The sequence below is a fragment of the Schistocerca piceifrons genome, chromosome 1 (genome assembly GCF_021461385.2).
Source record: "Schistocerca piceifrons isolate TAMUIC-IGC-003096 chromosome 1, iqSchPice1.1, whole genome shotgun sequence".
NCBI lineage: Eukaryota > Metazoa > Arthropoda > Insecta > Orthoptera > Acrididae > Schistocerca > Schistocerca piceifrons.
Genome location: NC_060138.1, coordinates 286,644,108 through 286,664,369, shown reverse-complemented (window position 1 = coordinate 286,664,369; position 20,262 = coordinate 286,644,108). Strand labels below are relative to the sequence as shown.

The 20,262-nt window shown below is 45.2% G+C and overlaps 1 protein-coding gene across 1 annotated transcript in view; it reads left to right on the top strand.

The window, feature by feature from the left end:
• LOC124712603 (glucose dehydrogenase [FAD, quinone]-like) overlaps positions 1–9,133 on the top strand; it is a 78,101-nt gene extending 68,968 nt beyond the window's left edge. Inside the window, exon 4 of the mRNA XM_047242887.1 lies at positions 8,730–9,133. Coding sequence (XP_047098843.1) covers positions 8,730–9,133 — 404 coding nt within the window. The remainder of the gene's footprint in view (positions 1–8,729) is intronic.
• The last annotated feature ends 11,129 nt before the right edge of the window (positions 9,134–20,262 follow it).

The following is a 20,262-nucleotide window of genomic DNA, read 5'->3' as shown; positions in this document are numbered from 1 at the left end:
AAGGCCCAGTCTGTAGCACTGCTGCAGGAAAAAAAAATCAGACGGAGGCTTACGATGCTGTATTGGTAGTGTACATGCGTCTTGTAAACAAACTTTCACTGACACTTTCGCTATGGATTCAGTTATTTCATTGTAGTGTTGATTTTACAGGAAGTGCTGCACAGAATTGTTGCGTGTCCTTGACTAATATTGTAAGAAATATCATCTCTATATCATCTCTTATATAAAAATCAGTGTCCTGACAGACTGACTCACTCACTAACTCATCATCGCCGAACCCAAACCACTAAGGATAAACACTTGAAATTTGCACAAATATTGTAGGAGTCGCTTAAGAAAAGATTCTTCGAAATTTCACCCATAATGGGGTGAAATAGGAGATGAAAGGTTGTTTTGAAAGAAAATGCCGCTGTGAAGGCAATTTTGGAGCTAGACCTATGAAAACTGGTATTTGGCTCCTAGGTCAGAAATAAAAAAATATGTGTTTCAGCTTTTTTGGGAATTTAATCCCCATAGGTGCGAAATAGTGGGTGACTTTTTAAAAAATAAATAGTTATTACAAAGCTAATAAAGTATTTTTAAAGCTACATCTATGAAAATTGGCATTTGACTTCTCAGTTACAAATGAACAAAACGCGTTTCAGTGTTTTTGGAAATTCAACCCCTAGGATACTGAAATAAGGGATGTAATGTCTTAGAAAATATTTAATTTTGAAAGTATTTTTAAAGTTGGATCTTTGAAAATTGGAATTTGACTTACGGTTAGAAACGAAAAGATACGTGCTTCACTATTTTTGAAAATTCTACTCAACTCTTAAGGGGGTTAAATAGGATTAGATTCGTTCATTGATTCATCAACACACATCCCAAACCGCTAAGGACAGAAACTGGAAATTTTATGAGGCTGAGGATCTTATACTGTAGGGACTGTTTAAGAAAGGATCGTCAAAATTCCACTCCTAAGGGGGTAAAATAGGGAATGAAAGGCTTTTTGAAATTATGTGGCTATTAATGCAATTTTGAAGCTTTTTTTTGGTCATCAGTCTACTGACTGGTTTGATGCGGCCCGCCACGAATTCCTTTCCTGTGCTAACCTCTTCATCTCAGAGTAGCACTTGCAACCTACGTCCTCAATTATTTGCTTGACGTATTCCAATCTCTGTCTTCCTCTACAGTTTTTGCCCTCTACAGCTCCCTCTAGTACCATGGAAGTCATTCCCTTATGTCTTAGCAGATGTCCTATCATCCTGACCCTTCTCCTTATCATTGTTTTCCACGTATTCCTTTCCTCTCCGATTCTGCATAGAACCTCCTCATTCCTTACCTTATCAGTCCACCTAATTTTCAACATTCGTCTATAGCACCACATCTCAAATGCTTCGATTCTCTTCTGTTCCGGTTTTCCCACAGTCCATGTTTCACTACCATACAATGCTGTACTTCAGACGTTCATCCTCAGAAATTTCTTCCTCAAATTAAGGTCGGTATTTGATATTAGTAGACTTCTCTTGGCCAGAAATGCCTTTTTTGCCATAGCGAGTCTGCTTTTGATGTCCTCCTTGCTCCGTCCGTCATTGGCTATTTTACTGAATAGGTAGCAGAATTCCTTAACTTCATTGACTTCGTGACCATCAATCCTGATGTTAAGTTCCTCGCTGTTCTTATTTCTACTACTTCTCATTACCTTCGTCTTTCTCCGATTTACTCTCAAACCATACTGTGTACTCATTAGACTGTTCATTCCGTTCAGCAGATCATTTAATTCTTCTTCACTTTCACTCAGGATAGCAATGTCATCAGCAAATCGTATCATTGATATCCTTTCACATTGTATTTTAATTCCACTCCTGAACCTTTCTTTTATTTCCATCATTGCTTCCTCGATGTACAGATTGAAGAGTAGGGGCGAAAGGCTACAGCCTTGTCTTACACCCTTCTTAATACGAGCACTTCGTTCTTGATTTTGAAGCTAGAAGTACAAAAATTGGCATTTGGTTTCTCAGTCAAAAGTAAAAAAATAATGCATTTCAGAATTTTTGAATATTCAATCACTACGGGAGTAAAATAGTGCGTGAAAGCTTTTTTGGAAGTAATTCATTATTAAAATACTACTAATGCATTTTAAAGCTGCATCTATGAAAACTGGTATTTCAGTTCTCGATTAGCAATAAAAATACATCTTTCAATGCTTTTTAGAAATTGAACCCCTAAGGGATGAAATAGAGGGGATCAAAGTTACTATGGAAATATCACCACAAGAATTCAATAGACAGGATCAAGAAAAGCCTCGGACTCCAGCTACCAGATCCACTTTTTTGTCAGAAGTACGTTTGGAAAAGACCATGCTTGTATGCCCTTAACTAGTGTCAAAAGTTTAGATAATGTTGTAATTTGTGAACAACATAAAAATTCAATTAAGGAAAAAAAATCTGTGCAGTCAACACAGTCTACGCGAGTAGAGCAGCGGGTTCTAAGCTAATTAGCATATAAATCTACCGCGCATAATTATTATAGAAGCGTAGAATACTCAACTGTGGTCAATCTCAGACTGCAACTTTACAAAAAGTAATTTTGTCGTGTCGACTGAGCGTATGACAGGCTGTTGATATCTGTTAGTGCTGCAAGTAACTGTCTCAAACTGTGAGTTGTGGCGGGAATGATCCTGAAATGTGCTTTCTCCTCATTGCATTCACTATGTATGCTGCTTCACTACATTGTATAAAATAGCGGTAGGTCGCCATATATTCTTTCGTACCTACCAGCCATTATTGTTTGGTCTAAAAACACCGGTAAAATAATTCCTGCTACTCTAATGGCAGACCACACTCTTGTTTTCACATCAGACATAGGCTCTTGATGAAACTGACAGGGATTTTCAGAACTCCAGCATCGATTATTCTGCAAGTGCACGCACCCCAATAAATGCAGACAAACTTCAACAGAAAAAAATGAGGATTTAGTGATCGACGTCTCCATCACTGAACATCCATGAACACACTGCAACACCCAGTTGCAATGTAGATGTCGAACATCAGTGCCTGAATTATAGAATTTGTTTCTTCAACTCCAGTCTACGATCGGTGGAGAGACTATCGATTTCGTACGATAATTCCCATCACAGATCTGATTGACACGCAGCGTAATATGGTTAAACCAAAATGTCATCGTCAATAAATACTTAATCGTACTAGGATAACATAAGGCTTCTATGAAACTTCCTGGCAGATTAAAACTGTGTGCCGGACCTAGCCTCGAACTCGGGACCTCTGCCTTTCGCAGGCAAGTGCTCTACCATCTGAGCAACAGAAGCACGACTCACAACACCCCCTCACAGCTTCAATTCTGTCAGTATCTCGTCTCCTACCTTCCAAACTTCACAGAATCTCTTCTGCTAAACTTGCAGAACCAGCATTCCTGGAAACATGCTCCAGGCTGTGGCTAAGCCATGTCTCCACAATATTCCTTCTTCCTGGAGTGCTAGTTCTGTAAGGTTCGCAGAAGAGCTTCTATGAAGTTTGGAAGGTAGGAGACGAAGTACTGGCAGAATTGAAGCTGTGAGGGGGGATCGTGAGTCCTGCTTGCGTACCTCAGATGGTAGAGCACTTGCCCGCGAAAGGTAAAGGTCTCGAGTTCGAGTCTCGGCCCGGCACACATTTTTAAACTGCCAGGAAATTTCATATTAGCGCACACTCCGCCGCAGAGCGAAAATTTCATTCTGCAATATAAATCTTCGTTTGTTTTAATCGGAACTGCGGACCGATACTAGGATCGAAATGAAAAATACTGTTTCTTGTGATGGTAAACCGGAATTACAGAAACAAATTTTATATTTTTCTTTCACTGTTTTCGTCCGCGACTGTGCAACAGCTCGTAAAAGTATCAGAGTTCTTTAGTCAGCTTTTTAGGTTTCAGACTGAGTTTGCTCACAGTTCTGTGAGACAGTTTAATATTTCGATAGAGCTGTACACCAAGGTCGCTCTGACCATGAAGTTTTATGTTTGTAACTGTGCATGCGGCATTACACGTACCCACTCCGCTGACACCAATGTAAGTTCAGCAATGAGTGGTACTTAGTAGTTCTGAGACACTGCTGTTTAATTAATTTGAGAGAAATATTTTTTGAAGAATCACTGTTCTGTCGCCGAAAGTGACGTAGATTTATGTAAAAATTCCACGTAGGAAAGACATTTTACCGTCGGAAGATGCTATATTGGAAGCACTGTTAGAAGAAGTCAGTCGTGAAAGTGACGTAAGTGACTTTTGTGATGAAAGCGATTCTGAAGGTGATATTGCTGGGGCAGTTATGGACAATAATGAAACTGATCATTCCATCGAATCGTAAGACTGAGATGGAGAAACCACAGTTCTCGGTAAGTACAGTCATTGTCGGAACACAGTTGTTCCTAACAGAAGAGGCCTGTCAGTTGCCGATAACATTGTTTTCTGCATTCCAAAAGTGTGGAAAAATGCGAGAAAGGATTTTTTAATAACTGAGAAAACTTCAAAATATTTAATATGAGGGTTTCAATAAATGAATAGCATTTTCAGCTAATTAAACTACAAATAAAGTCTTTAAACCCGGACTATTTTCAAGTTTCATAATTGAAAAAGTTTCCTTAACAATTTTTACTTACAAGGGGAGGACACGACGTTTGGAACGCGGATTTACTGCAAACTTCGCACACTCGCAGTACTTCATTAGGAAAACAAAATGTGTAAGCAGTAGAGCGTACTTCTCAAGCGTTATTGAGAAAATCGAAAGATAATTTCGGTCGTCAAACATATTCCAGTGAGGGCCATTTTGACCATGAAGCGGCGCCAGCCGAGTGATTAGCGTTCATGCCCCGTAATCGCTGGATCGAGTCCCGTTCGTCAGTTTTTCTTTTTTCCAACACAGTCATATTTTTTACTATTTATATTACAGTTGATATAATAGGAAAAATACCTGTAATCGTATGAACTTTTATTAAATTTACAATTTTATTTGGCAGTATACAAATTTTAACTATCACAAATAATATAATATTCATAACTATCGACTAGTACACGACCAAACGCATGAAGTGATACTGAAAATGTATGCTTATCCGTGATTTGGGAAATCCCTTATAAACGGCTCTGAGCACTATGGGACTTAACATCTGAGGTCATCAGTCCCCTAGACCTACTTAAACCTAACTAACCTAAGGACATCACACACATCCATGCCCGAAGCAGGATTCGAACCTGCGACCGTAGCGATCGCGCGGTTCCAGACTGAAGCGCCTAGAACAGCTTGGCCACACTGACCGGCGAAATCCCTTATACCTGGAAGGAGCCCGAACACAATATACGAACGCATCTTTCAACCGACGTTTCGCAACTGCGATTGAATATTCATGACATTCCTCGTCCGCAGTTCTCGACGAACCGGATGTCACTGCCATTTTTCTAGTCATGATGTAAGGTTTTATACTTACAAACAATTCGCACGTATGTTAGTTCTTTTTGCTACATTAGCAAGGTCTCAGCGCCATGCGAGTTAACCGTCGAATGATCCCCATTCTATCCCGGTTCGAGCCTGGCCCTCCCCTCGTTCTTTGAAAGCCGTCTCTGCCGATCAAAACTTGCAGGTAACAAGTAGTTTGGGCTCCTTCCAGGTAAAAGGGATTTCTCAAATCACGGACATGCGTACACTTTCAGTAACACTTAATGCGTTTGGTCGCTTACTAGTCGATAGCTATGAATATTATACACTCCTAGAAATGGAAAAAAGAACACATTGACACCGGTGTGTCAGACCCACCATACTTGCTCCGGACACTGCGAGAGGGCTGTACAAGCAATGATCACACGCACGGCACAGCGGACACACCAGGAACCGCGGTGTTGGCCGTCGAATGGCGCTAGCTGCGCAGCATTTGTGCACCGCCGCCGTCAGTGTCAGCCAGTTTGCCGTGGCATACGGAGCTCCATCGCAGTCTTTAACACTGGTAGCATGCCGCGACAGCGTGGACGTGAACCGTATGTGCAGTTGACGGACTTTGAGCGAGGGCGTATAGTGGGCATGCGGGAGGCCGGGTGGACGTACCGCCGAATTGCTCAACACGTGGGGCGTGAGGTCTCCTCAGTACATCGATGTTGTCGCCAGTGGTCGGCGGAAGGTGCACGTGCCCGTCGACCTGGGACCGGACCGCAGCGACGCACGGATGCACGCCAAGACCGTAGCATCCTACGCAGTGCCGTAGGGGACCGCACCGCCACTTCCCAGCAAATTAGGGACACTGTTGCTCCTGGGGTATCGGCGAGGACCATTCGCAACCGTCTCCATGAAGCTGGGCTACGGTCCCGCACACCGTTAGGCCGTCTTCCGCTCACGCCCCAACATCGTGCAGCCTGACTCCAGTGGTGTCGCGACAGGCGTGAATGGAGGGACGAATGGAGACGTGTCGTCTTCAGCGATGAGAGTCGCTTCTGCCTTGGTGCCAATGATGGTCGTATGCGTGTTTGGCGCCGTGCAGGTGAGCGCCACAATCAGGACTGCATACGACCGAGGCACACAGGGCCAACACCCGGCATCATGGTGTGCGGAGCGATCTCCTACACTGGCCATACACCACTGGTGATCGTCGAGGGGACACTGAATAGTGCACGGTACATTCAAACCGTCATCGAACCCATCGTTCTACCATTCCTAGACCGGCAAGGCAACTTGCTGTTCCAACAGGACAATGCACGTCCGCATGTATCCTGTGCCACCCAACGTGCTCTAGAACGTGTAAGTCAACTACCCTGGCCAGCAAGATCTCCGGATCTGTCCCCCATTGAGCATGTTTGGGACTGGATGAAGAGTCGTCTCACGCGGTCTGCACGTCCAGCACGAACACTGGTCCAACTGAGGCGCCAGGTGGAAATGGCATGGCAAGCCGTTCCACAGGACTACATCCAGCATCTCTACGATCGTCTCCATGGGAGAATAGCAGCCTGCATTGCTGCGAAAGGTGGATATACACTGTACTAGTGCCGACATTGTGCATGCTCTGTTGCCTGTGTCTATGTGCCTCTGGTTCTGTCAGTGTGATCATGTGATGTATCTGACCCCAGGAATGTGTCAATAAAGTTTCCCCTTCCTGGGACAATGAATTCACGGTGTTCTTATTTCAATTTCCAGGAGTGTATTATTTATGATAACAAAAATTTATAGACTGCCAAATAACATTGCAAATTTAATAAAAGTTCATCCGATTACTCGTATTTTTCCTGTTATATCAATTGTAATATAAATAGTAAAGGATATACTGCGTTGAAAAAAAAGAAAAACTGGCGAACAGAACTCGATCCAGCAGAGCATGAACACTAACCACTCGGCTAGCGCCGCTTCACGGTAAAAATGGCCACGCACAGGTATATTTGATTTTATCCATACTGGATGAGAGGTCGTGGTTGTGAATGTCAATGGTACAAAATATATCGGCTCGACCACTTGTTTATAGTGTAAAACACTAAGATTGACGCGTTTCGGAAGTCAAGCTTACATCATCAGACTAATAAAAAGTAAAAGAACCTGTTAAAACTCGTTAAAATGGAACATGCATCAGGCACAATAAAATTGCTAATAAAATTAAAACATCGTGACTACTTCCCTTGTTGCAACCGTGTCTTCCAAGGTGCATCTCCACATAGTCGTCAAAATATAAAAGACTCTAAAATGGTGTCGCCTATGGTGTTCAACATCTAACCAGATGGCCCTCTCCTCTATCGTCGTAAGCCGCCCGTGCGTCTTCGTTGATACCATACACCACGTAGCCAAACCCGAGACTGAAACGCGAGTGAGCTCACGCGCAAGTAAACAAGGAAGTCACAGAGATGTCTATACAAATAGATAACGTATACATGTTCCAAGGATCTCATGAAATGATGGTATCCTGCCAATTGCTAAAAATGTAGTTACTAAAAGAAACGAGTGAAATGTTTGAAAAAGTTATTTGTATCACGAGTTAACTGTTCATTCAGTGTGTTCTGATTATCCACGCTATGTATCGTAATTTCCAGCTGGTATATGTTTGACGACCGAAATCTTGCGATTTTCTCAATAACGGTTGAGAAGTACGCGCTACTGCTTACACATTTTGTTGTCCTCATGGAGTACTACGAGTGTACGAAGTTTGCGGTAAATCCGAGTTCTAAACGTCGTGGCCTCCCCTTGTTAGTCTCGGATTTCGATACATTAATATTAATGTTGATTGAAAAAGAACGTGACACAGGAGAAATAAAATGCCTTTGCTGTATAAAAGTCGTTTCATTACAAAATATACTATATTCAGCAATTAATTGAGGGTCATTGTGATCCCGGTGTACAGTACAATGGCTCTGAGCACTATGGGACTTAACATCTATGGTCATCAGTCCCCTAGAACTTAGAACTACTTAAACCTAACTAACCTAAGGACATCACACAACGCCCAGCCATCACGAGGCAGAGAAAATCCCTGATCCCGCCGGGAATCGAACCCGGGAACCCGGGCGTGGGAAGCGAGAACGCTACCGCACGACCACGAGATGTTGGCTGTACAGTACAATTTCAGAGAGTTTAAACTGGTAGGCCAGTCGACACACTATCGAGCACAAGCGGTGACGGCTGCCTGCCTGGGAATCGTTCTCCATCCAACTGCAGAGAAAGCGCTTATGTAGTACGTGAAAGGCAATTTGCTTTGAGGAGTAAAAAAGAAGTGTCCTTTTTGATTACGCAGGCGGCGCAGAGGCGTTGGCGTTTGTGCGGACGCCGCTGGCGGAGGGCCCGGGCCCCGACGTGGAGCTGGTGATGGGCGCAGGAGCTCCCTCCGGCGACTCGCTGGGCTTCCTGCGGCGCCTCGTTGGCTGGCGGCGCGGCGCGTGGCGGAGTGTGTGGGGCGCCGCGGCCGGCCGGGGCGCCGACGCCTGGTCCCTGGCCGCCGTGCTGCTGCGGCCGCGCTCCCGCGGCTCCGTGCGCCTGCGCAGCCGCAACCCGCTGCAGGCGCCCGTTCTGCGGGCCAACTACTACGACGACGAGCGGGACCTGCAGGCGCTCGTCCACGGCATCAAGTTTGTACGTAAGCCGCTCTTCGCGCTAGGCCGATTTACCGCCGGTCCCCAGACTCCTCCCGCTGCACTGTGACATCAAAGAGGAGCGCCGCGGCCCGGGGCAGCGCAGGTTCGGGCACAGGAAGCATTTGTCGCTAGAATGTCGGACCTTTCGCGTTACAGAGGGCGACAATTGACCCTCTGCTTTTAGCGAGAGGCATCGATAACGAAGTAAATCGCAAATGGCAGCTGGCTAGCAAAACATCTAAAAGATTGCTAAGAGTGGTTTTCTCTGGGCGAATGGTTGTTACAATGCGCTGTGTGCCGTGGTAGAGCCGATATGGAGGAAACTTGGAACTGGAAAATTATTTCACGGCTTCCAGAATGAGATTTTCTCTTTGCAGCGGAGTGTGCGCTGATATGAAACTTCCTGGCTGATTAAAACTGTGTGCTGGACCGAGACTCCAACTCGGGACCTTTGCCTTTCGCGGGTATGTGCACTACAAACTGAGCTACCTGAGCACGATCACGCCCCTTCCTCACAGCTTTAATTCCGCCAATACCTCGTCTCCTACCTTCCAAACTTCGCAGAAGCTCTCCTGCGAACCATGCAGAACCAGCACTCCTGGAAGAAAGGATATTGCGGAGACATGGCTTAGCCACAGCCTAGAGGATGTTTCCAGAATGAGATTTTCACTCTGCAGCGGAGTGTGCGCTGATATGAAACTTCCTTTATTCCAGGAGTGCTAATTCTGCAAGGTTATCAGGAGACCTTCTGTGAAGTTTGGAAGGTAGGAGACGAGGTACTGGAGGAATTACAGCTGTGAGGACGGGGCGTGAGTCGTGCTTGAGTAGCTCAGTTGGTAGAGCACTTTCCCGCGAAAGGCAAAGGTCTCGAGTTCGAGTCTCGGTCCGGCACGCAGTTTTAATCTGCCAGGAAGTTTTATTTCACGACTGTTAAGTAAAACTAGTACTAATAATGCTACATAATAGGTAATGGTACCGCATGAAAATGGGCGATTAAGCACGACGAATGATCCACTCTATACGCGGAGTACTACTGTAGCTAGTGATAATCAAAGATGTACGTTTTACCTTATACAACCTTGTCCCTTTCCCTGTACACGTAATACACTTAAAGGGACTCAATAAAGTCTCTGGTAAAGTTTGAAATTTGTTCGTTACGTTGTTGTCTAGGGGATGGACACACACATGTCTCACAAGGGGAGGCCACGATGTTTGGAACGTGGATTTACTGCAAACTTCGTACACTCGTAGTACTCCATGAGGACTACAAAATGTGTAAGAAGCGGCGCATACTTCTCAAGCGTTATTGAGAATATCGCAAGATAATTTAGGTCGTCAAATACATACCTGTGCGTGGCCATTTTTGCCCTGAAGCGGCGGCAGCCGAGGGGTAGCCGGCACGGTAGGTTCAAATGGCTCTAAGCACTATAGGACGTAAGTTCTGAGGTCATCAATCCCCTAGAACTTGAACTACTTAAAACTAACTAACCTAAGGACATCACACACATCCATGCCCGAGGCAGGATTCGAACCTGCGACCGTAGCGGTCGCGCTGTTCCCGACTGAAGCGCCAAGAATGGCTCTGCTGCACCGGCCGGCGCGAATTTTGCCTGCTCGCAAGTGCTGGTCAATTGTGCGTATGACGAAGACAGGGTGAGCGCTATCTCGTAGAGTGCATTCGTCCAAGACACACTGCCCCCACCCACGCCTTATTGTCTGAAGCGAGATAAGCTACAAATATCGCTCATCTTTGCTTCTGGGGGGCACACTATCCAGCGCTCGGCACGATCAGAATATGGTTAGACGCGATCTCTTGCCGCTCTTGCAACAGGAAGGCGATATGCTGTTCCTGCAGGATAACGCTCGGCCACAAAGTGCCCGTGGAACCCAACGTGCTCTGAAAGATGATCAGAAACCTCCCTGTCCAGCATGATCCCGGACCTGTCGCCAAGCGAGCACGTGTGGAATATGATGGAACGCGAAGTGACTCGCGCAACTCGTCAACCAACAACTGTCACAGAACTATGTAAACACGTCGAGCACGCGTGGCATAACGTACCCCAGGACAGTATTCGCCATCTGTACGATCGAGTGGATGCCGGGGTCAGCGCCTGCATTTCCGCTTGTGGAGTGTACACCAAGTACTGATAAGGGTGTTTCAGCATTGGTCGACGCTTTGCACCTCAGAACCGCTTGTGCTATTGATCTGTAAACGTAATCATTTCATGTACTCCACGTGCGCTGTTGCAAAAAAAATGGTTCAAATGGCTCTGACCACTATGCGACTTAACTTCTGAGGTCATCAGTCGCCTAGAACTTAGAACTAATTAAACCTAACTAACCTAAGGACATCACACAGAACCATGCCGGAGGCAGGATTCTAACCTGCGACCGTAGGGGTCGCTCGGTTCCAGACTGTAGCGCCTAGAACCGCACGGCCACTCCGACAGGCCGCTGTTGCAACAGTAAATCTTGTGTGAATGGGAAATCTCTGAAAAAGTGTGCTAATTTTTTTTTCCGGCAGTGACTGTACGGTATGCTGTGCAACAGAGCGCGATGACGATGGAAACCTATAAAATTCTATTACTAGGCAATAACAAACTTCCGAAAATCAGAGCAGCAAAATAGCTTCTGATTCGTACCGAGAGTGTAGCAGACTGGGTAAATGAAAAAAAAAAATGCTAAAATGACATACTTTTAAAGTAAGAAGACAGCCATACCGTCTAAATGTACTTACAAATTGGCACTTACTTCTGTGATAACGTATGGAGCCTCATGGTTACTCGAAAGATTAGAAAACTAATTTCCTTGGTTGTTCTACAGTTTATTCTGGTGCTTACTAGAAATTCACCTCTGACAGTGCTTCCGCATTTGAAAAATGTGAATTTACACAATTGTTTTGATTATACATTAAACTCTCGGTGTTCCTAAAACTAGATCAATTCATTGTTCAGTAGACTGGAGGAAGAAAAAGGTACACGATACCTGGTCTGTTAAAACACTATGGAGTTCAAGTAAAACTTCTCTTTGATAATAGATTATTGCATCTCAAAACATTCCACAACCAACGGCATATCATTCATGTATGGATCGGAGGAAGAAGATAAAAAAGCTTATTTACTTTACTTTCCATATGAATCGACATTCATTCCATAGAATAAGTACTTTAAAACAGAAAGACAATAATGTTTGAAAAGTCCTTTGGGGAAGTAGTAGTGAATGCTTTACAATGAATTCCACATTGTTGAAACAAATAGAACCGTTAATCTGCGAACGAGTCTGACAGGCCACTGGTGGCAGAGACTACGTAAACTGGTCGCAGAATAGGGCCCCAACGGAGAGACTGTCCAACAGAATCTTTATTTCCGTCAACGATCTTTCCTTTTTTACACCTTTCAGTTAAAAAAATGGTTCAAATGGCTCTAAGCACTATGTGAGTTAACTTCTGAGGTCATCAGTCCTCTAGAACTTAGAACTACTTAAATCTAACTAACTTAAGAACATCACACACATCCATGCCCGAGGCAGGATTCGAACCTGCGACTGTAGCGCCTAGAACCGCTCGGCCACCCCGGCCGGCCCTTTCAGTTAGATGACATTTTTCATTCCAGTGTAGAAGCTCGCTTCCCAAAGAGTCGTCAGGCGCATTTTGCTAGGTGCTTTGACAATATCCACTATTTCGGTTTTGTAAACAAGTATAGCTCATTACATCTTTCATCCCCAGTGTCAACCGAAAGCGTCGGTTTGTTTAGCGTTACAAACATAATGACTTTTATGCCGAGTTTTACTTGCCCATTCGTCTTTTTCCGATCTGTATTAATCTTTATTGCTATATATATTAACGGGGACGGTAAAACACGGACAACAAACCATATCCAGCAGTGACTGAACAGTGCTACTGCGTGGTAGTAGGAATCAGTACTGGCCAGGGCGACGCTGTCGCAGTGGGGATACTGGCTAATCTTTGTGTTTCACTCTCCCTGTTAATACTTGCCGAGAAATATAATATCGCACTAGACTAATTCTGGACCGCTGTATAGCATGGCCACATAAAATTCCACTTTAACAGTCCTTTTTTTGTGCAACAGAAAACAAACAGACACTTTTCATTGACATGGGACGTTGTATGGAAACCCATTTTTGCTGACTCCAGTTACACATTGCAAAAAAGTTATTGGAAATAGTTGCTTAAACCCCAGACAAAATGCAACTGACGACTCTTCGGAGGCACACCATGTACGAGCAAAGGTGATCCGTTTTTTACTACATCTTCGAATCCTTTCTTTTCCCCTACAAAATCCACTGTATCTACACTCCTGGAAATTGAAATAAGAACACCGTGAATTCATTGTCCCAGGAAGGGGAAACTTTATTGACACATTTCTGGGGTCAGATACATCACATGATCACACTGACAGAACCACAGGCACATAGACACAGGCAACAGAGCATGCACAATGTCGGCACTAGTACAGTGTATATCCACCTTTCGCAGCAATGCAGGCTGCTATTCTCCCGTGGAGACGATCGTAGAGATGCTGGATGTAGTCCTGTGGAACGGCTTGCCATGCCATTTCCACCTGGCGCCTCAGTTGGACCAGCGTTCGTGCTGGACGTGCAGACCGCGTGAGACGACGGTTCATCCAGTCCCAAACATGCTCAATGGGGGACAGATCCGGAGATCTTGCTGGCCAGGGTAGTTGACTTACACCTTCTAGAGCACGTTGGGTGGCACGGGATACATGCGGACGTGCATTGTCCTGTTGGAACAGCAAGTTCCCTTGCCGGTCTAGGAATGGTAGAACGATGGGTTCGATGACAGTTTGGATGTACCGTGCACTATTCAGTGTCCCCTCGACGATCACCAGTGGTGTACGGCCAGTGTAGGAGATCGCCCCCCACACCATGATGCCGGGTGTTGGCCCTGTGTGCCTCGGTCGTATGCAGTCCTGATTGTGGCGCTCACCTGCACGGCGCCAAACACGCATACGACCATCATTGGCACCAAGGCAGAAGCGATTCTCATCGCTGAAGACGACACGTCTCCATTCGTCCCTCCATTCACGCCTGTCGCGACACCACTGGAGGCGGGCTGCACGATGTTGGGGCGTGAGCGGAAGACGGCCTAACGGTGTGCGGGACCGTAGCCCAGCTTCATGGAGACGGTTGCGAATGGTCCTCGCCGATACCCCAGGAGCAACAGTGTCCCTAATTTGCTGGGAAGTGGAGGTGCGGTCCCCTATGGCACTGCGTAGGATGCTACGGTCTTGGCGTGCATCCGTGCGTCGCTGCGGTCCGGTCCCAGGTCGACGGGCACGTGCACCTTCCGCCGACCACTGGCGACAACATCGATGTACTGAGGAGACCTCACGCCCCACGTGTTGAGCAATTCGGCGGTACGTCCACCCGGCCTCCCGCATGCCCACTATACGCCCTCGCTCAAAGTCCGTCAACTGCACATACGGTTCACGTCCACGCTGTCGCGGCATGCTACCAGTGTTAAAGACTTTTTTTTTTTTTTTTTTTTTTTTTTTTTTTTTTTTTTTTTTTTTTTTTCACTAGCTGCTTATATTTTATGACCCACCGTCTAATTTCTTATGGTGGGTCGTATATTGCCACTTAGCCGCTGTGACTGGGTCCGGGGTCCGCAGTGACTTAAAGTAACACCACACCGGCTCCCGTCCCCACTCACACCGTTGCCCGTGTCCCGCCACGTGGAGGCGGGCTCTGTTTAGATCCATTTGTTATCTTTTTTTTTGTGCAGCATTAGAAAAACTTATAACTAATACAAAATCAAGTAAGATATTAATAAACAAAACGAAATTAAATATTTAGAAAGAAGGAAGGAAGAGAACTGAATAGAGAAGTTATATGTATAATATGGCCCGTCACCTGGTTGTGGGCTGCGGCCCGGGTCTTGGAATGACCATCAAGACGCTGGCCGTTGCTCACCATGCCTTTAACATCTACCATCCTAAAAACTACCTTAACTAGAAGAGATTAGGGTACGTTAAAGCTAGAAACTAAGACTAAGACCTCCATGTCCAGCCTGCTAAACTATTTACGATATACAATAGAGAGGTGACTGATTTTGTGCTTGGCTCAAAGTTGCTAATGAAAGGGTACTCGTGGTAAAAGTAATAAGGTAATGACGCTAACGGTTTGTGTTGAGCCTGCAAGGCTCCTAGTAGAGTACATCAGGCGCAAGCACCTCCCGGCCCCGTCGACAACACGACCTGAACGGTGGTTTTCCCCGATCTACCATAGGTATCCGTCGGGTTGGGCTCAAAAGAGAGGAACCACAATTAAGATCCTTCCATCCAGGACGTGCGCCGCCTCTTACCAGGGGGGCGTAGGTCCCTTGAAGAGGTGCCCAACTTTAAGCTTCAGATGAGAGGTTCTTAGTATAGTGGAGGTTGAGGTATAGGCTGTGTAGGTTGGTTGTACAAACAGTTCACACTGAGCCAATGAGACTTACAATGATACGTGGTGTGGCAGTTAGCACCTTCCGGCCCCGCCAGCAACACAGCCTGAGCGGTGGTTTTCCCCGATCTACCATAGGTATCCGTCGGGTTGGGCTCAAAAGAGAGGGACCACAATTAAGATCCTTCCATACAGACTGTGCGCTGCCTCTTAACGGAAGGTGTAGGTCCCTTGAAGAGGTACCTAGCTTTAAGCTCTTATTGGACATGGAGATGCTGTAAACTATTTATATATACGGTGCAATCTGTTTTTAGGATTGTGTGTGACTTGTGCACCTCTTGTCGGTTGTTCCACTCTGTTCTTTGAATTTGACTTGGTTGACACTATGGATCATCCGCGCTGGACGCTTCAATATCTGTGTTGGTGCCCTGGTCTGTATCTGTTTCTTCTTCATCACTCGTGGTGCTAATCATATCTGTATCCCCCTGGGCATCGTGACGTCTGTTTGGACCGACTTGCCTTCGGTAGGGTCTGTTGCGCAAGTATTCTATTTGTTGGATCTTCGAGATTTCGTCCGTTAGTTTGTTGAGTTCAGTCCACCTTTCCGGGTCGCGTATTATGGCATGTAGTTCGTTCTGTGTGTTCAGGCGATTTATGTGTACTGTGTGTCTTGTGTTCGTGCGTTGTCCGCAGAAGAAGACAGTATGTTCAGGGGAACCTTCTTCCCCGCATGTGCATCTATTAGTCTGCTGCAGACTCACGCGGTACAGGTGCGTGGGATAAGGGCCATGTCCTGTGATGAAATGTACCATACCGCGGCTGGGATCAATATGTTTTAGTTTTAGTCTTTCCCGGATGTCAGGGAAGAAGTTGTAGACACGGCGGCCCTTATCGCTGTTGGCCCACTCGCTCTGCCAGGTATCCACTCGCCATGCTCTGAGTTGGCGTGTTGTCTCAATCGGTACACCAGTGATCTGCCGAACCTGGTCTATTCTCCCCATCCTAAGCCAGTACATTGCTGCGCGGTACCTGATGGTGATATCTATGGGGAAAATTCCCATGACGACACATAGTGCGTCATTTGATGTTGTATTGAATGCCCCTGTTAGTCGAAGTAGAACACTTCTTTGGCCTCGACGTACAATGGTTCTGTTGGTTGAGAGATTTAACCTGTGGGCCCACGTACTGGCAGCAAAGCATAGTACTGACTCGAAGAGAGCGCAATGGTATGTTCGTGTCACTGACAGGGGTAGTCTGAATTGCTCCGAATTTAGCCTAGCCAGTTTGTGTAGTATCTTTTCTGCTTTGTTTGTGCATATTCGCATGTGTTCGTGGAAGTTCAATCGTTCATCAATGTATACTCCTAGATAGCGTGTGACTGCTAGTCTTTTTATGTTTGTGTCCCCAATTTTGACTATTGGGTTCCTGCGCAGGATACCCTTTAGCAATGTATAAGTTGTTTTGTTTCCTGCTATCTTTAATTTATTATCTGTGCACCATTGGGTTATTGTCCTAAGTGTTCCATTGGCTCTTTCTTCTAGCTGGGCACGGTTATTTGCTGAAACTACGACGAGTAGATCATCAGCATAAGCGACAGCTCCATCTGTCAAGATGTGCTCCTCTAGTAACTGTAGGAGCGGTTCTATAACTATGTCCCAGAAGATGGGGCCGCAGATCGACCCTTGTGGACAGCCTTTTGTAATTCGTTTAATCACTTTCTGGTTGTCCATTTGCCAAACGACCGTTCTGTCTCTGCAGTAGTCCATGAAACTATTATACAGAGACTCCGGTACCTGCAGGTGTCTGAGCCTCTTAAAGACTGCGATGGAGCTCCGTATGCCACGGCAAACTGGCTGACACTGACGGCGGCGGTGCACAAATGCTGCGCAGCTAGCGCCATTCGACGGCCAACACCGCGGTTCCTGGTGTGTCCGCTGTGCCGTGCGTGTGATCATTGCTTGTACAGCCCTCTCGCAGTGTCCGGAGCAAGTATGGTGGGTCTGACACACCGGTGTCAATGTGTTCTTTTTTCCATTTCCAGGAGTGTATGTGCAACCACCTCAGTTGCCAGATCACCTCCTTTTCACGAACTTTTCGCAAGTACATATGCCTTTTCCCTTTCTAGTAATGTTTTTCTTACTAGTTCCAGAATCGATAACAGCACACCAAGAAATCTTGGAAATAAATAATTATGAAAATGATATCCAGTAACAGTGTTTCTGAGCTATATGTGTATCATAGCCTAATTACTGCCTTCTGTCTTTACTAGTGTGTAACGAGATGTACGTGTCCGCTGTTTTCATAATTTGACAACCAGGATGCCCTTTCTGTCACCGCAGTCGTCAGTGACACTAATCTAGGGGCACCATCTGTTTGAGAATCGTTAAACTTCGTTTTTATGTTAAAATGCTTTAACTGTTTCTGTGTCGCCCACTATGAGATGTTAATTGGACAGCTGCCCCTTATTTGTCCAAACGAGCGTGGAAAACCGCCGAATAACCACAGACTAGCTGGCTGCAATTCTACACAAACGGTTTTTAATGCTCCACATAAGATACGATTCCTGTCACGCTCGCCTCCCTGTCTCACAAGCTGGTACGCTGCACGTCAAGCCACACGGCCAGGTCAGGTTGTTTATTGTTCCGTGTTCAGTTATATACAGTCGCTACAATATATGAGTCAAACAGTGATCTCATCCGAAATACGACGTAATTCGAGTTTATGATTATAAATGAGTAAACGCACTTTTTTTCTGCTCTGTAGGTGAACATGAATGACTCATTGACGTGCCTTGATGACACTGTTGATCTTGTGCATAAGTTGAGCTGGTTCAGTGAACAGCTGAATATCTGGTCATATCAGATCACCAGGGAAGACATGAAGAGAGTGACTCGTTTTCTGTATCTTGGACAGGCTGAAGCTGCGCAGATTATTTGCAGAATGCATTTGCACTATGGCAACAAACATTTACAACTCCATATATCGCTTATAAAGTGGATCTTTATCTGTGTGCGTTGAAGAACGTTCAGGTGGACTATTCACTTAAAAAGCGAACAGGAGCATCGTGTCACCTCAGCCAAAGAATCCTGACTGTAATGGTACCATATCTGCCGATGTAGCGCGTGATTTGAACATTATCTACGATTTAGCATGTACAGTCGCCTACGAGTCATTAAACTTGTTATTGTAGGTCACCCCGCCAACTGACCTATAAACACAAAAAGTAGTATTTCGAAACGTCGAAACTACATTTAAGACATTTTGAAAGGAATGAGAAGACGTTCTCACTCTCATAATGAAACATGGATCCATCACCACGAAGCACAAAGTAAGCAGCAGCGCACGGTGCAGAGACAACCACATTCTCCTACAGTAAGAGTCAAGCTTCTGCAGGGAAGTTGGTGATGGTAGTGTATTGGAATATGAAATATCCACTACTAATTGATTACACACCTAGAGATCAAACAGCGAAGAGTGACAGCTTCTACTGCGAGACCTGAAACCCAAAACAAGAACGAACGGGACAGTGTAGCTTTGAAGATATGTAATTTGGTTCAGCATAATAGCTATCTTCACAAGCCTGGAATAACAGTCCAAAGCATCCAAGATCTAGGTATTGAGCTGGGAGATCTACCGTATAGACCTGACCAAGCTCCAAGTGATTTTCACATATCTTATCTAACCAAGGAGCAATGACGCGAAACAAAACTTTCGTCATAAGAGGAAGTTATGGACGCGATGCGCGATGCACCACGACTGAATGTTGTTTTCCAATTTTATATTTTTATCATCATCTTCTTCTTCCTTCCTTCCTTTCTTCCTTTCTAGCCTAAAGCCTGTTTCCTTCGGTACCCCTCAGTCTACGCTGAGGGTGTCGCTCCATTTTCTTCTTGGACACAAGATATTTCTTTCACCAGCTGGTAATATATTTCTTACGATTTTCACAATCTTCCTTTCATCCATCTTGTCTAGTTGTTCGTTCCATTCCTGCTTTTCTAATGATTTCACTTCTATCCCGCGGTGTCTTCTTAGTAACCCTTCACAGAATTTTCATATCCGTAGTTTCCAACAGTCATTTTGCGTCCGTACGGCCGTAATTTTTCCCGAGGGCATGCAGCTTTACTGTATGATTAAATGATGATGGCGTCCTCTTGGGTAAAATATTCCGGAGGTAAAATAGTCCCCCATTCGGATCTCCGGGCGGGGACTACTCAAGAGGATGTCGTTATCAGGAGAAAGAAAACTGGCGTTCTACGGATCGGAGCGTGGAATGTCAGATCCCTTAATCGGGCAGGTAGGTTAGAAAATTTAAAAAGGGAAATAGATAGGTTAAAGTTAGATATAGTGGAAATTAGTGAAGTTCGGTGGCAGGAGGAACAAGACTTCTGGTGAGGTGACTACAGGGTTATAAACACAAAGTCCAATAGGGGTAATGCAGGAGTAGGTTTAATAATGAATAGGAAAATAGGAATGCGGGTAAGCTACTACAAACAGCATAGTGAACGCATTATTGTGGCCAAGATAGATACGAAGCCCACGCCTACTACAGTAGTACAAGTTTATATGCCAACTAGCTCTGCAGATGACGAAGAAATTGAAGAAATGTATGATGAAATAAAAGAAATTATTCAGATTGTGAAGGGAGACGAAAATTTAATAGTCATGGGTGACTGGAATTCGAGTGTAGGAAAAGGGAGAGAAGGAAACATAGTAGGTGAATATGGATTGGGGGACAGAAATGAAAGAGGAAGCCGCCTGGTCGAATTTTGCACA